Source organism: Orussus abietinus, unplaced genomic scaffold (assembly GCF_000612105.2).
Source record: "Orussus abietinus isolate OABI.00-Male unplaced genomic scaffold, Oabi_2.0 scaffold33, whole genome shotgun sequence".
Classification (NCBI taxonomy): domain Eukaryota; kingdom Metazoa; phylum Arthropoda; class Insecta; order Hymenoptera; family Orussidae; genus Orussus; species Orussus abietinus.
In genome coordinates, this window is record NW_019394294.1 from 397,013 (window position 1) to 413,287 (window position 16,275).

The 16,275-nt window shown below is 47.5% G+C and overlaps 1 protein-coding gene across 1 annotated transcript in view; it reads right to left on the reverse strand.

Annotated features, from left to right (window-relative positions):
• Positions 1 to 16,275, reverse strand: part of LOC105695568 (RNA binding protein fox-1 homolog 1-like) — a 125,775-nt gene that overhangs the window by 64,293 nt on the left and 45,207 nt on the right. Inside the window, exons 2-4 of the mRNA XM_023435026.1 lie at positions 15,857 to 16,135; positions 4,928 to 5,185; positions 3,996 to 4,049 (exon numbers count right to left, since the gene is read on the reverse strand). Coding sequence (XP_023290794.1) covers positions 3,996 to 4,049; positions 4,928 to 5,185; positions 15,857 to 16,135 — 591 coding nt within the window. The remainder of the gene's footprint in view (positions 1 to 3,995; positions 4,050 to 4,927; positions 5,186 to 15,856; positions 16,136 to 16,275) is intronic.

Sequence of the window (16,275 nt, forward strand, 5' to 3'; positions counted from 1 at the left end):
TCTTATCGAGGTCGAGAATCGATCAGCGCCGGGGGCGGGGACGGGGAAATTATGGAAATTGGCAGCGGGGGTCACTCGGCTCGAAAAAGGGCGAAATTGTGCCAATTACGCCGTTAACTGGCGGGTAATTGAAGGGACAGGGAGGCGCCGTGCGAATCCACGGTGGGACTTTATTAGACTCGGAAATTAATGAATTCTGCGCGAGGCCTCGACGAGGCGAACCTGGATATGGAAAAGAATTCCCGCATTAAGTGCGCTAAATCCGATTACGGCGGGAATTAATTATGAAACCCGCAAGATGCGCATACAAACAGCGTCAAATGCAGGGGGTGGGGATTAAATCCGAAAACGAAAAGCCGAGGAAAAATCCCCAGTTTGGACGTTCTCGGGATTAACCGGGATTAATTCCGAGCCTGGACTACCTTTTTAATGGGGAGTAAAATCGGGCTTATCAGGAAATTAATTCCATCCCGTGGCGCAATATTTAGGGCGACGTGGGAAAGAGGGCCGTATTAGACTATCTCGCACGTGCAGTGACATAATCGAACGATTTAAGCAGGAATGTTTTGCTCGGATAAACGCGGCCTCGTTTTAATCTTCCGATTACATTTCTCCCGTGGGCGCGCGAAACTCCATCGCGAATTAATCGGCAAACGAGTCGAGTGATCCAATTATTCGATTTAATCGAATTCATTTGGAAACTAACATGATATCGGGGGAGATTATTTTCAAAATAAAATGACAACCCCCTTTCTGGCAACTTGTGAGCCGACTCGCCGGAACGAGGTTAGGTCGAGCTAGAAAATATCGAGAAAAAAAGATATATAGGCTCGGTGGGAGGAGATAAATGAGTTTTGATTAATGGGACGATAACGAACTGGGTCGTAGATCTTCGCGTTTCTTCCCGGGTTTCGACTTTCCCAGTGGCCGGCATTGGCGATTCGATTGGTCAGCGAAACTGTCCCCGACTGGTCAGGGAGATAAATACGATCCGGTTGTAAACGAGTTTAATTAATCCACCGCCCGCTCGCTCCTTCATCCGGAAACTGGAGGAGGACCGACGATCCCGTCTCGAGTCGTGATTGGCTCTTATGGGGACGGAAGTCCCCTGACGCGGACTTCCGGTCCAGAGGCAGCATCCAGCCTCTGTGCCAGTTGATGAATTAACGATCGCCGACTTCTGGGACCGAGAGTCCGACTCTAGAAACGCCTCCCTTGCGACCTTCTCCATCCAGGAGCAATAAAAAAGATTTCAAAAATTTCACTACGAAATTGAAATTACAAAAGAACAAAAATAGCAAAGGGTATATAGAAGTGCTTTCGTAATTCCTATATCTTTTTCCTCGTTCAAAGGAATTATCTTCGTCCCGTTCCAGTGTTAAGATGATATGAAAGTGTATATATACATACATGCCAAAAAGTCAAAATATTTATAAAACTTTTCTCCAAATTGAGTATTACGAAACATTTGAAACTTCATCGGGAGATTGTGGAGACCTTAAGGAAAAACCCGATGCACGTGAAATTTCATTTTTCCAAAAGAAATTTGTGTTTATCTAGAACCAAAACCCAAAAGACTTTTTTTACCGAGAAGTGAAATCTCACGTCTCACATCTCTCATCCTTAGGGCCTCCATAATCACGTGTTAATGTTTCCGATAATTCGGTGCACCCAGTTTGGAGAAAAGTTTGATAAATATTCTCACGGTTTGATACATATAGAATGACCCTTTCCTGTCTCCTTAATACTCCAGTATTCTATTTTTGAGATTTCGACTTTGCGACCGTTTCACCGAAATGTCTGACTCTAAACGCGGAATTTCCACTTTCGCGGCTGACTAAACTCGCGACAGTTCCACTTCAACTACCCCCGAATGTAGAAGTGCATCGGAGGCGAGCTATTGATTTTTAACGCACGATTAATTATTCCGCCGATTCGACGAGGGGTGCAGGAGGGAAAAAGGAGGAACCGGGTAAGGCAAAGAGAAACTAAAGAGCAGGAAGAGCGCCAGAGGGACGGAGAGAGAGAGAAAGACGGACGTGGGGAAGGTGAGGATACAAAGAGGCGCTTAACGATCACTAATTGACCGTTCGTTTCAATTCGTTTCCCCGGCCAATCGGAGAAAACGTTCGATGGGAAGTGTCGGGCGAGTAGTTTTCCGATAAATTCGCCGAGTCGGCCGGCATTAATTATTCCAACGAGAAGTGCAAGAGGTCGCGTCGGTCGGCCCGAGATGTCGGCCATCTTGGTTTTTCTTTAAATAGCAGTTAATTCCTATTTTCTCCTTCTTTGTCTAGGAAATAGGTGTTAAATTCTAGGTGGAGGGCGATTATTAGGTCGCGATTGCGGTTTCTATTTACATGCAATGCAAACGAGGGGATTATTGAAAGCTGGGGCTCCTCGGCCGATGACGACAATTTTAGCACCCAGGTCAGGGATGACGATTCGAAAGCTGGAACCACCCTCGGCTCCCATTTACCCCGGTGGCTTGATAAAGTGCACTTGGACGCACTTGACGCCGAAGTGCTGAATATGCGAGCTCACCGGATGCCGCCTGTCGACGCGATGTATTACTGCGGATCTTATCCCGCTCCACGGCGGCCATATTGGGGCCGATTTGCATCTCAAACGCATTTTTTTTTCCCCAGTTTTCCCCGGGAAAATCGAGGGAAAGAACAGCCCCTTAACGAGGGCGGAAGAAGGACTGCGACAACACCTGAGCACCAAAAATCCTAAAAAAAGTTGGACGGATTTACCCCCCCCCCCCCCAAGCCCCTCTACCGACAATCTGCTGCTTGTGAAAATCCAAAACTCCTAACGGAGAACCTCCCAGTAATTTTCCTGAATATTTTCTCGCTTCTATTTCACACTTGCAGGGAAACCGGTTAACCGGAAGTCGCATTTTCGGAGGAAATGAGGGGAAGCTTGAAAGAAAGGAACTGTTAAAGGGTTCGAAGATTTGAACTCGATGACGAATTTAGTCCTGAATTAAAGGATTCTCGATTTGGAAGGAATGCTAACAAGGAATGTGAGCTTGCAGGACGCGGTAATCGTCCGACATGTCTCGGTAGGGTGAACCAGAAAGGGGCGTCTGAAGGAGGTCCGTCGTCTGAATAATTGGAGCTGGTAAATGGTGATTGAGTCGATCTGTTATCTGTCGAACGTCGATGGTACTTCCTATCGGAGGAGCGTTGCCAGCGAGCTGAAAATAAATCAGAGTGGAAAGAAATGCAGAGCCACGCGCAAGCTCGACACGGCCGAGTTATCTCGAAACCTTTTCCTCGCGGCCATGCAAATTCGGACTTCTCGGAGGAATAATAAAGGTCCTAAAGGGGACGAGAAAGAAAGGGGAAAAAAAGTACCCCTGAGCAAAAAAGAAAACATACCCGTGCCTCTGCATGTCTCCCTTCTCTGGACAACCTTCGTTACGCGGCACTTCCGAGTTCCAGGAGGACGTAAAAAAATGGTCTCTAACCTCTTTTCCCCGAAAAGTCAATTCTCCATTTAAATCGCAGATTCCTCCCCGAATTCTCTAATGATAAATCAAACCCGCTCGCACGATTGGATTTTACGTTCCCTCGTGAAATGTCGAATTAATATGCCCCGTTTAAATAATCGAATTAAATTATACATATTTCAAATTCAGTTGCGATGCATTCTCTTCGGAGTCCAGGATTTCCGGGGTTTTATCGAAACTGGAACAAAGGAGGATCGAACTCGTGGAATTATAATTGCGAGTAATAACACGGCCTTTAGTAACACCTCCGGATAAAATTCTTATTTTCTTTTCGTTCAAGGCTTTGTCGATTTTTGAAGGCCTAACGTGGATCCAAAATGGCGGCCGGCTCCCGGGAGGAAGGCTACCGTAACTCCCTGTCGCCCTGGAACTCGGAGCACTCCGGTAATGCGATTATAAGTCTAATTGTGATGGTGCACATCGGGGGTGGGTTGTTGACAGGGGTGGCTCGCGGCCTAAGGGCGCGGAATTCGCTTACCTTGCTTCCCCTCTCGTTGAATATGATCTCCACGTCGAGGATCGGCCCGAATTGCTGCGAACAGAGAAAGAAGGACCGGCCTCCAATTAGAGCAGTTCTCGGATCAATGGCGAGCCGGGGACCAAACTTCGCCTAGGGTGAACTTCGGAAGCGAAGTTCCCCGGGGGCAAAGTTCCCCCAGCAGCGGGGGATGGGGTATCGCGACATCGGGGCAAAATCGAACGTCGAAAATTGGACGACGTCGGGCCGCGGAATTGAAAACAGAAACAGGCCGGGCGGAATTTCAATGGCCGGTCTCGACGGCCAAGTTTGAATCTCCCGCCGGAATCCGAGCCCCGGAGGAGGAGAGAGAGTATCGTTAAAACTTCCGAGATGCTTCAGAGTTGCATCGAGTATCGGCTCCCCGGAGTCTCTGGAAGGGCTTTGGAGAACGTCCCAGGGGTCGGTGACCTCTGGGAAAGGGACCCCCCGGAGGACTGCCCCCTCTCTCCTCCATTTAATTACCCAAGAATTATTCGGTGAATTATCACATCCGGCCAATATTCCTAATTTACCAAATTTAAAAAAAATATATCGAACGAAACTACATACACACCGTTATAAAAAAAAAATTCAAGAAGCCGGAGAAATATTTTGTCCAATTTATTCCAGTTTGTTTACGTCAAATAATTATTTTTTGTTCGAAGAATCGAAATATTTCTTCGGTACCGTTCCAAGAAATATTTCTCCGGTTCAATGAATTTCTTTTTTCTCGGTGTATCGATTAATCAACGCGACTCGTAGCTGAATCGAGATCTTTTTTTTCATGCAGCTTCTGTATGCCTAATTTGACAATCGTACGGATTGCAAAAATGTATCTTTACTCGACGTTTTATTGGGTGGCCTTGAAATTGCCGCATAGTCGATAGGCGATAATCGATCGATCGACTCACCCCGAACATCGCCCTGAGATCAGGGTCCCGGAAGCGGAAGGGTATGTTGCTGACGTGGAGGCGCTTTGGTTGGCCTTTGAGGTCTGTGCCTTGTGTCACGGTGGCCAGCGTCGTCGCACCTGACGTCACTGGTACCAGAGTTCCGGTGTCGGTTCCACCTTCGGGACTAGCTTCGTTTCCACCGGGAGTTGGTGCTGGCTGTTGGCCACCTGCAGCTGCAACAGCCGCCGCCGCAACTGCCGCCTGGAACACCTCCGACTATTGCCGGAAAAAGGAGAAATCGCTCGCTTTAAATTGGCCACTTCCAATGTCGACTATCAATTGCACCCTTAATTAAACTTGGGTTCTAATTAAACGCGATATATCCATAAATCGAAGGAATGAATTCCGTCAAACTTATTAAACGCATTAAGCTCGAAGCTCCTCTTAGAGGGAAGCATGAAGGTACGTAAAGCTGGCACCCCCACCTTTACAAAATTCAAATTTCTTTGTCTTAACATATTGTGCTCTTTATGTGCTAATTATCTGCTACATTCGCAAATTTTGTGCTAGCTCGATTTTTGGAAAAAAATTCAATTTTTTCTGTGGGGGTGCTGGGTACTAATAAAGCTAGCACCCCCACCATTAAAAAGCTAGCACAACATTTGCGAATGTAGCACATAATTAGCACATAAAGAGCACAAAATGTTAAGACAAAGAAGTTTGAATTTTGTAAAGGTGGGGGTGCCAGCTTTACGCACCTGAAACATGATCAGGGCGACGCCTTAAGGGGACACGAAAGTGGCGTCTGATAGTCCATAACACTTTTCTTCAAACTGAACGTACCGAATCGTTTGAAACTATACAATCTAAGTTGCAAAGGCCTTAAGGCAGGTCGGGACACCTGTGAAATTTCATTTTTTTTTTCTTTCATCGCAGGAACACATATTAGATGCTTTAAGGCGACGCGAAAGCGATCGGCCGTGAATTCTTTTTTGTGTTCCTCCAAAGTGGATGCATCGAATCGCTTGAAATTTCATCGCGTAATATCGGGAATAAATTTCGCGAACGATCGATTTCTCGGAGATTTTCATTCCCACCTTAACGAGGGCTTTCGATGAGAGAGCTTTGCCCGTTGGAAAATTAAACGGCAATCGCGCGACCCTGCGACTACATCGAACGTTCGGGATTAATTGCTCGGGGAATAATTAACGTTAAGCACTCCGCAGTTGGCTGGCATTCGGAATTGGCAGTAGTTGCGAGGAGTTGCATCGGGCCAAGGAACTATCGGGTGCACGGGGTCGGCGCCATCTGCTCCACTGCGGAACTCCAGGGAAAGTAGTCGCAGTCTAGTCAGCCGTTCCCGCCCGGAATCCCAAGTAGCGAATCCGACCAAACGGCTTCGCACTACTTAGGACACCAGCCCCCAAGGCCGGCAAACTTCGGGATCGATTCGACAGCGATCCCGACGTATAAAAGAGAGATAAGAACAAATGCGATAAGCACAGCTTCGAGGAACTTAAGGCGACGCTCACGTTCCGACCGAGTCGATTCGAATCGAACACTTTCAGTGAAAACATCCCTCCAAATCGGCTGACATTTTAGAACGCGACTCGTGAGCATCAAAATTTCAAACTGGACATTTCCAACTTCTTATTTTGTAGGGGAATTTCGACCGAGCCTAATTTTTTCGCTTCACTTTTTGGCCGGTTCGAGGAAGTACCCTTTAAGGTGAAGTGAAAAACGTCGAGCAACTTGAACGACGTCGATAAAGAAGATTTTTCAACATGCCTACGTTGCCGACGTACGTTTTTATATTGACAGCTGGGTCGAATTATATTGGGTATTGCATCAAATGGTATACTTCATCTGTCGTTTTCGTATAATAAATATCAAGAAATCGAAGTAAAACTCGAGAAATCCTCTAGATTCGTGCTTTCTGAGGCCTTAATTGAGTGCAGAGAGACCCCCTGCGCCATCTGTGATTTCCAGGTCAATTCAATTTTCACGCCAAGACCTCGTATTCCCATCGTTTTAGCATAGAAGCGCATAAACACTTTTTTTGCCTTTATTTCGTTCGAATGCGAGTTTATCGATTACCAGAGTGTTCTAAATTGTCGTAAAATTGTCCTGACCCTCTCGTTTCTTATATCAGAGCCTTCAATAATTGTATATTGATCAAAATATGAGAGCTCGACGCCATTTTGGTTCTGGTCTGGGCTAAGTTAAAAAATGTTTTCCAAAAATCCAAATTTTGAATGTGTCAGGACAATTCTTAGATGATCAGGAGTGATGTGTCAAAGTTTCGGACAGTTTGGTCTAATATCCTTTAAAAAAAGTGTTGTATTCGAATCGACTGATTTGAAGGGGGTTTCACTTCACCTTAATGTCGGCGCTTTATTCCAACCGACCGGTTTTCTTCAGTTTGGATACATTAGGAAATTTCTTAGGAGGTTAGGAACGACTTTAAGGATGTAATTCGAGGTTCTCGTAAATATTCCCAGTAGTGATATCAAAGCCTGGTCAGCCGCTCGCTTCGGTCTGACCACACGTTGGCCTCTACTACGCCCCGGCGACATCCTGCGGTCCGGCCTGAATTGTTGTGGACAGACCCGAAGCTATATTACCGACCTAAGGGCTGGTTTCCATCGCCAGAGGCCAAGTTCAGCGTGAAATTCTATTACACCGAGCCTTTACCATGCCAGAGCCCCCGAAATTGCGCCGTCGACTTCCGCATCCGCCCCCAAAAAGAGGATAAATTCGCACCCCCCGCATAGAAATATTCTCATTCAAATTTTCCCTTCCTTTCCTAAATCTTCATCGAAAGTGCGCTTGCGATTTCAACATCCCAATTTCATTACTGACATAGCCTTTGACCTCCACATGTCACAGGATGTTCATCATTGAAACGGGTTCAGGTTTCTCTTTTTTTTATCGCCGGGCCAAGATCATCGAATTAGAAATATTCTCATTCAAATTCTCCATTCCTTTCCTAAATCTTCATCGAAAGTGCGCTTGCGATTTCAACATTCCAATTTCACCACTGACATATCTTTGGCCTCCACATGTCGCAGGATGTTCATCATTGAAACGGGTTCAGGTTTCTCTTTTTTATCGCCGGGCCAAGATCATCGAATTAGGAATATTCTCATTCAAATTTTCCATTCCTTTCCTAAATCTTCATCGAAAGTGCGCTTGCGATTTCAACATCCCAATTTCACCACTGACATATCCTTTGGCCTCCACATGTCGCAGGATGTTCATCATTGAAACGGGTTCAGGTATCTCTTTTTTATCGCCGGGCCAAGATCATCGAATGAGAAATATTCTCATTAAAATTCTCCATTCCTTTCCTAAATCTTCATCGAAAGCGCGCTTGCGATTTCAACATCCCCATTTCATCACTGACATATCCTTTGACCTCCACATGTCGCAGGATGTTCATCATTGAAACGGGTTCAGGTATCTCTTTTTTATCGCCGGGCCAAGATCATCGAATTAGAAATATTCTCATTCAAATTCTCCATTCCTTTCCTAAATCTTCATCGAAAGTACGCCTGCGATTTCAACATCCCAATTTCACCACTGACATATCTTTGGCCTCCACATGTCGCAGGATGTTCATCATTGAAACGGGTTCAGGTATCTCTTTTTTATCGCCGGGCCAAGATCATCGAATTAGAAATATTCTCATTCAAATTCTCCATTCCTTTCCTAAATCTTCATGGAAAGCGCGCTTGCAATTTCAACATCCCAATTTCATCACTGACTTATCCTTTGGCCTCCACATGTCGCAGGATGTTCATCATTGAAACGGGTTCAGGTGTCTCTTTTTTATCGCCGGGCCAAGATCATCGAACGGAGTAATCGAATTAAATTCCCATCTCCTTGATTCGACCGATACAAATGTCATGTCGCGTTCTTCGGAATTGTTCCGACGGGCCGAAAGTTCTTTTCCAGGTTTTTCCAGGAATTGAGGCACGTTCGTTCTGTCAAAGGACGAAGAGCTCTTGTTCGGTTCGAGGAGTCCGCGGGAATCGAATCGAGGAAACTTGTGTCTGACTACAATTTTAAGCTCGACCTAAAACTTCCCCCTGTCGTCTGGAAGTCTGATAAATAGCAAGGGTGCATCCCCTTCTATGGGGGAGAAAATGATGAAAGTGCGTTCTCCTAGAATTCCCTGCCACGCCGCGGATATACTTCGCCAAACATTCATTTCCCCTCGGAAATGAAAATCCGAAAACCGTTAAAAAAAAAGAAGAAGAAGAAGAAGAAGAATGGGCATACAATTATCCAGGGATTGATTTTCCCTCGTTTTATCACCCGGCATTTTTGATAACTGGCTGAAGAGGTATCGGCAAGCTCGATCAGCATCAGGTTCGTCGTCTGCAATTTCACGAGGCGGCAGTATAATCGGATCAGGTCCTTGGAGGAGGTACCCAAGGATGTGTATCGAAGGAGAAAGCCCTCGTCCCGTTTTCCCGGTGATACTAAAGACGCGTTTTCCCGGGGAATTGGATGTTTTTCTTCTCGTGTCGCCATCTCCGGCTCGGCTGATAAAAAGGAGGAACTCGAACCTCCGATCGCGTAGGTGTCGACCGAGCGAGTGGATCAGGAAAAAGGAAAGGAAATAAAATGAAAAAAGAAAAAGAGATGGCAAGAAGGAAACGAAGAAGAACGCATAAAAGAAGGATCGCGCAGTCTGCAAACCGGGTGAAAATTTCGAAGACTGGGAATTTCCTCTCAGCCCCCTCCCTCCCCCAACCGAGGTGACAGAGGGTATAAAGTTGAATTTCACGGAAAATTGGACGTTCCTCTTTTTAGCCCCCGCCACCCTCGACCTGTCGGAAAGGGAGAAGGCGCTTCGTCTTCCTCCCAGGGAACCCAGGAAATATTCAGCCGTGAAAAGGGTTCCTATAGAGTGGCTGAATTTCACCCGGTCGACGCACTTCCTCGTTTCTTAGTTTTCCGCATCTTTCCTTATTTTGTTAATTTTCTCCACCGGAGTCTTAACACACCCCGGAGGAGCGGAAATAACGCGTCGACCAGAATCGATCAGGGAAGCTCGCAAAAGCGCGGAGGCCTCGCAAGCTCCCTCGTTACCCCCCGCAAAGCGCCCCCTGAATGGCCGCTCTAGGGGTAGCTGAAGGCGCGTTTCCGCGAGAAATTGAAGCCACCCTTTTCTTCGGCATAAAGGCTGAAGAGCCGGCAGTAGAGGCGAACAAAATGGAGGGAACGAGCGGAATCGGCCGAGTTTTTACCCTAGAGGAAAGGGGCACTTGTCGCCCCCGGATAATAGAGTCCCTTATCACGGAGTGACGCGCCCCAAAATCCCCCCGATTTTTCCTAAAACTTCACCGACCTTAATATTCATTTTTCAACTTTTTTCTTTTTATAAACCCGACCCCTTTATTTTTGAAGTTAGATTAAATTAAGCAAGGTTAAATGAGGTAGAGATTCTCCAAAAGGGAGGTAATTTTGAGGGTTTTGAAGATTTTTTTAAGCGTCTCCGGGGTCGATATTTCGGACGGGGTCGAGATTCCTCAATCCGCGCGCGGAAACTTTCCGCAAGACGCGGCCGCACATTCCTCGGCGAAGCTTTTAGCCCCGCATGAATAATAGACTCGCAAGTCCTCCCTCTGTATGCGCCCTTTCTCTGTGGGATTTATGCCCCTGGTTCCCAACCCCCTCTATTTGTTTCTTTTCCACGTCTTATAGAGCCGCCAGATCCCGCGGGCTTTGAACTACCCCCTAATGGAATGGAATCGCGAACAAATTCCTAGCAACCCCCGCATGCAATTACTAGTTACCCCCTAGGGAGAGTTCAAAATTATTCCCATTAATTCCCGAAAAATGTCAGGCGCTTTCTATTAATCCACCACGTTGCGGCCAAGTCGGGGAGGAAATATGGGGAATAATGGAAAAAGCTAATCCCACCGCTGAAGTAACTGGCTCCTGGGAAATTTCCTTCGAACTTATTTCAAGTTCGTTAGCGCCCGAGCCCGGAAAAAGGAGGACCTTCATCTGGGCGACAATGGCAAAAGAGTCCCGAACAGGGGTCGTTTTTTGCCATCCCTTGATTGTCCAGAGGGGAAGTCTCGGTATCGACGAGAAAGCGCAATTCCTCGATAAGTGCGCGATAATTTAAAAGATAAGTAAAAAATAAAACCACGTAATAATCACGAGGGTGCGAAACAACCCCCTTAATTAACCATTATAACAGAATGAAACGATGATTTCATATTTTTTAAATATCTCAATAAATCGAAAAATCGGGAAAATAATTATTTCTGAGCGTTTTTCAAAAAAATCAGAGGATCCTTTCCGCGGGGGGTTACAGGAATAAATCCTCGAAGCGGGAAATTATTCCTCAGGAGGCCAAAAGACCGCGGGGGGTGCACTGGGGGGATGGGACTTCAGCACCGGCTCGTTACATCTCCCCACCGGGCGACCCCCTTGAAAATTCGCGAGACCCCCCGCGAGGTACCCCGTTGCATATTGCATATCGCAAACTTCGCCGCAAGGGCGGAAACGCTCGAGACCCTGCGAAGTTAGGGGCGGAAAGAGTGGAGTGCTCGTCAGACCGTGCTCGCCCTTAAGCTCGATACATCCGGGGTGGTCCTTTCGGGATGGAAGAATCTCCCCCCACAAGCCCTCCCCCAGAAAGAAGAATCCGGAGAATGCACTCTGGGAATTCAGAGAAACAAAATATTAAACGCAACAAGAAAAAAAAATAAAAATTCACGCAAAGGAGGAGAGACGCTTCCATTAGGGAAACGAGGAATCTCTTTAATTACTTAAGATTTGTCTGAGATAATTAATAAAAATGTCGACAACTCCTCAGGATTAATAATGGAACGAAAAATTTGGAGGCACCCCCTGTGGCGCGCCAACGCGTTCCAGCTCGTGGGGGATGCACCGTGAAGGATGCACCGCAGGGGATGCACCGCGAAGGGGTGCATCCCCTGGGAGCCAGCGGCGCATTATTTCCGCGTCCCAATCCGGGTTTCCGAGGAAGTGAACGAGCATAACCCAGTTCGCGTGTCGCGGACCATTTCCCCCGTGTGAGTAACTACTTCGAGGGAGGAGTACATACTGCGCGTACCTGTGGGCGATGCACATGCACCGGGGTGCATTCATACACGAGATCAGGTTTCAAACGTGCATCAGCGCGGTGGTACGCGTTAAGGGGCGAGCAGGGTGGACATGTACCACCCCATCGCTTATACATTCGGTATATGAGTGCATGTGGGTGCATGTGGGTGCACATGGGTGCATATGGGCACATAGGGATTCACGTGGGTGCATACGGGTGCACATGGGCGCACATGGGCGCACGTGGGCGCACTCTCGGGGGTAATACGGTATGCGTGCACGTGTGGGGTGCAACGAGCTGGGCCTTTCAACCCTCTCTTCGGACCCTGGCATTAATGCAACAGACGAGCGTGAACAAAGGGCCCATTGTCCGGGACCGTTCCGAACGGGTCAACCGACTCGCCCCGACAAAATGCACCCCCCGAATTAATTAAGCGTCTACATTGTCGCCGGCGCTAATCCGCGCCGCGTCTTTCGGCCGACAAGGCCGACAAAGGGGGTCCCACGGTCGCTCGCCCCCGAGTAATGGATTACTTTTAAATTACGCGTAAATTCTACATAAATCGCACGTGTAAACTCACCACCTAATTCTAGAATAATTAAAAAGCCACGAAATAAAGATCCTACATGATTTATTCATACCCAATTATTGGGGAGGGAATTTCCAACGCAACGTTCGACCTCTCCCCGGAGGGTGCAACCTAAACCCTAGCCGATTCCGCAACCCCTCCGCACGCGGAATTACTCCTTTGTGTGTACCCTGCATTTCGCCAATATTTACCCTGTATTAACCCCTGATCGCTGAAAAGACCGGCCCGATTCCGCGGCACGCGGTTTTCTCCCCGCCCCGCGGCCGAATCGGGTTGGAACTGCCGCACCGTATCCCGGTCACGTTCCGCCTGTTAATTTGGAAATTTCCCTCAGGAATCCCAGAGGGTGCGTGACGTGCGTCCCGTTCAGGGTGGAGTCGAATCGTGGGCTGCGTTTCGAGATGCATCTCAAGATGCATCTCTGCGGGGGGTGTAAAAAGCTGTGGTTGGCTGCATAAAAGCTGCTTCCACCCCGGGGGCCGAGACTATCGCGGAATCCCGACAAGGGGGGTTCGATTTGCATAAGCGCCAGCATAAAGTGTGAGGGTGCAGGTGCAAGGGGAAGCTGCAAGCTCGGGAATGCAAGTCGAGTGCAACGCGGGTGAGGGAGGAGTCACGTGGTGGGGCGCGGACTAAATTGCCGACTCCTGCAGGGCGCTAGCTTATCGCCGTATGAATATACGCATCTCATACTTAAGGGAGGAATTCACGCTAGGGCGATAAGAAATAATAATTTCTTCCTCTACCGTTCGACTAATTATTCGGCATCGCGCAATCCAACGGGGACTGGAACACCCCCGAATACGCTGCAATTAAGGGTGAACTCCCCCGATTATTCGGGATGTACCGGGGAGTCTTCAAGTAGTACAAGACGTAATAACCTAGAAGTACGTAACTACTCAGAAGAGCTATTATCCATTTGAGGGAAAGTAGAGGCGACGGGGTGCAGAAGGAGGGCATGAAATGCACAAATGCTCGTTAAGGGTCCAAAGGGACATGCGATCCCATGTTACCTATGTCCTTTGTGATAAGGGTCCTTGGGAAGCTAAACCTCCTACAGGGCAAAGGTTATCAGGGGTGCTTTCGAGGGTGGAGGTCGAACTCAAGATGGTCTTTTCGGACCGCACAGAAAAACGGGAGAATTTTCGGAAGACATATTTTTGAGGCCCTCCCTCTTTTATAGGGGAGAGAAGGAGAAATAATCTCAAACCTAACCTAAAAGCAGGAAATTTGAATTTCTGGGGGAATCTAACTCGATCAATTATCTTTTTTTCTACTAAAAGGGGTCGCGTTCACCCCTTGCCGAGGGGTCTAAAAATTCCCCTAAGTCAAAGGACGACTCCCGTCTTCGGGGAGGGACTTTAAGGGGGGAATGAATAAGTTAAGGCCATCCTCGAGCGCGTCTTCGGGAAGTACCGAGACTCGGCTCGGTATCGCGGCTCACATCGGCCGGTTTTACGTTCATCTCGAGAGATCAGCCGTTAAACCGGCGAGCTCGATGCTTTACGAGGGTATTTACGAGCCGGTCGTGGACGCTGATTTGCCGAGGCCTGGTCCCCCGGGAACCCCCGGGTTAACCGGGAACCAGGGTCCCGGTATCCGACGTCCGCGAGGCCGCTGCGTTTCCGCCACTCGCCACGCACCGGAGGACTCGGGGCCATCTAGGGAGTATCTAGATGGGGTACCTAGGGTCCCTGGATACGGCATCTAGGTACTCCCGCTCGATTAGTTAGTGCCCTCCGAGGCTCATCTCGGGCCATTCCCGCGGGATAGGGCCGAGGCCCCGTCTCACTCCTGATGGCCCTAATTCATTGCCAATACAGGGATAACGCGAGTTCGGGGAATTACGAGACGGCCGTTGGTTGGTTCGTTAGTTAGTTCCCGAGAACTTCCAGGGAGGCGTCGTGAACTTCCGCCCATTCCCGAGTTCCGGTCCAGCCTCGGGATGAGTCGTGCACTGGATTGGACGAGATGCCCTCCCGCGCTTCGTGTGTACATTGCGAGGTTATGTACTTCTCTACGCAGTATGAAATAAGAGGGATAAATTAAAAGAAAATTAAATTACTAATGATGACCTGCCTGGTGACATTAAATTACATGGCATTAACTAACGATATGTAACTTTTTATGCGGGGCAAAAAATGAGAATTAAATGATGAGGAAATTAATGTCCACGGGTTATGTCTAATAGCGATGGCCTGTTCGATAACATTAAATTACACAGTATTAACTAACGATACGTGTACTTATGCGATTAAAAAAAATTAGAATTAAATTATGGAATAATGTAAGTCAATAGGCTACCTCGACGAACTGTATACTTCACGGTTTAAAGAGGTGAGGAGAGTGAGGAGGAAACATAAAATTCATGAGTATACTCACTATGGCCTGCCGATCGACGTTAAACTACGTGAAATGGTATATCGATATGTACTTTATGGTATAAGAAAATGCCGAGAATAATGAAAAAATGAAAGTCAAGGGTCTATTCGACGATCCGTACATTTTATGATTTGAGGAGGTGCGAAGAATGGAGAAGAAAATGAAATTCCAGTGTACTCACGATGGCCCGCTGATCGGCGCCAAACTACATGAAATGGTATTTTGATACATACTTTATGGTATAGAAGTTACGGAGAATAATGCAAAAATGAAAGTCAAGGGTCTCCTCGACGATCGGTACATTTTACGATTTAAAGTGGTGCGGAGAATTGAGGGAAAAAAAAATAAAAGTCAAGAGTATACTCATGGTGGCATGACGATTGACGTTAAACTACATGAAATGGTATATCGATGTATACTTTATGGCATAAGAAGTTGCCGAGAGTAATGAAAAAATAAAAGTTAAGAGTCTACTCGACTTACGATTTAAAGAGATGCGGAGAATTGAGGAAAATAAATAAAAGTGAAGAGTATACTCACGATGGCCTGCCGATTGACGTTAAACTATATGAAATGGTATATCGATGTACACTGTATGGTATAAGAAGTTGCCGAGAATAATGAAAAAATAAAAGTTAACAGTGTACTCGACTTACGATTTAAAGAGATGCGGAGAATTGAGGAAAATAAATCAAAGTGAAGAGTATACTCACGATGGCCTGCCGATTGACGTTAAATTACATGAAATGGTATACCGATGTATACTTTATGGTATAAGAAGTTGCGGAGAATAATGAAAAAATAAAAGTCAAGAGTGTACTCGACTTACGATTTAAAGAGGTGCGGAGAATTGAGGGAAAAAAAAAGTCAAGAGTATACTCACGATGGCCTGCTGATCGACGCCATTGGGAGGCGGTGGCGGGCTGAAGTTGGCGGCGGCGGGGGCGCCAGGGGCGGCCTGGTGGGGTGCCCCCGCGGGCGGGGGCACCTGTGGGCCGCCAGGGGGCGGCTGCTGGGGCGCCTCCTCCTTCACGGAGACCGGCGGGGGCGGCTTGACGTCTCCGCCGGCTCCTGCCGCCCCCACCACCCCGGCTACCCCGTTCACCGGAGGGGGAAAGACACCCCCACCGTAAGGCGCAGCCATCCCCGTCTGCACCATGTGCTGAAACCAAAAGAGGATTTCCGGAGGTCAGAGGATTCTCGTCGCGAGTCGCCGGAAGACCCCCTCCCGGAAATTCTGGGGTTGAAATGGAGAAAAAAAAGAAGGGAAAAAGTACACCAGGAAATATGGCAAAAGTGAGT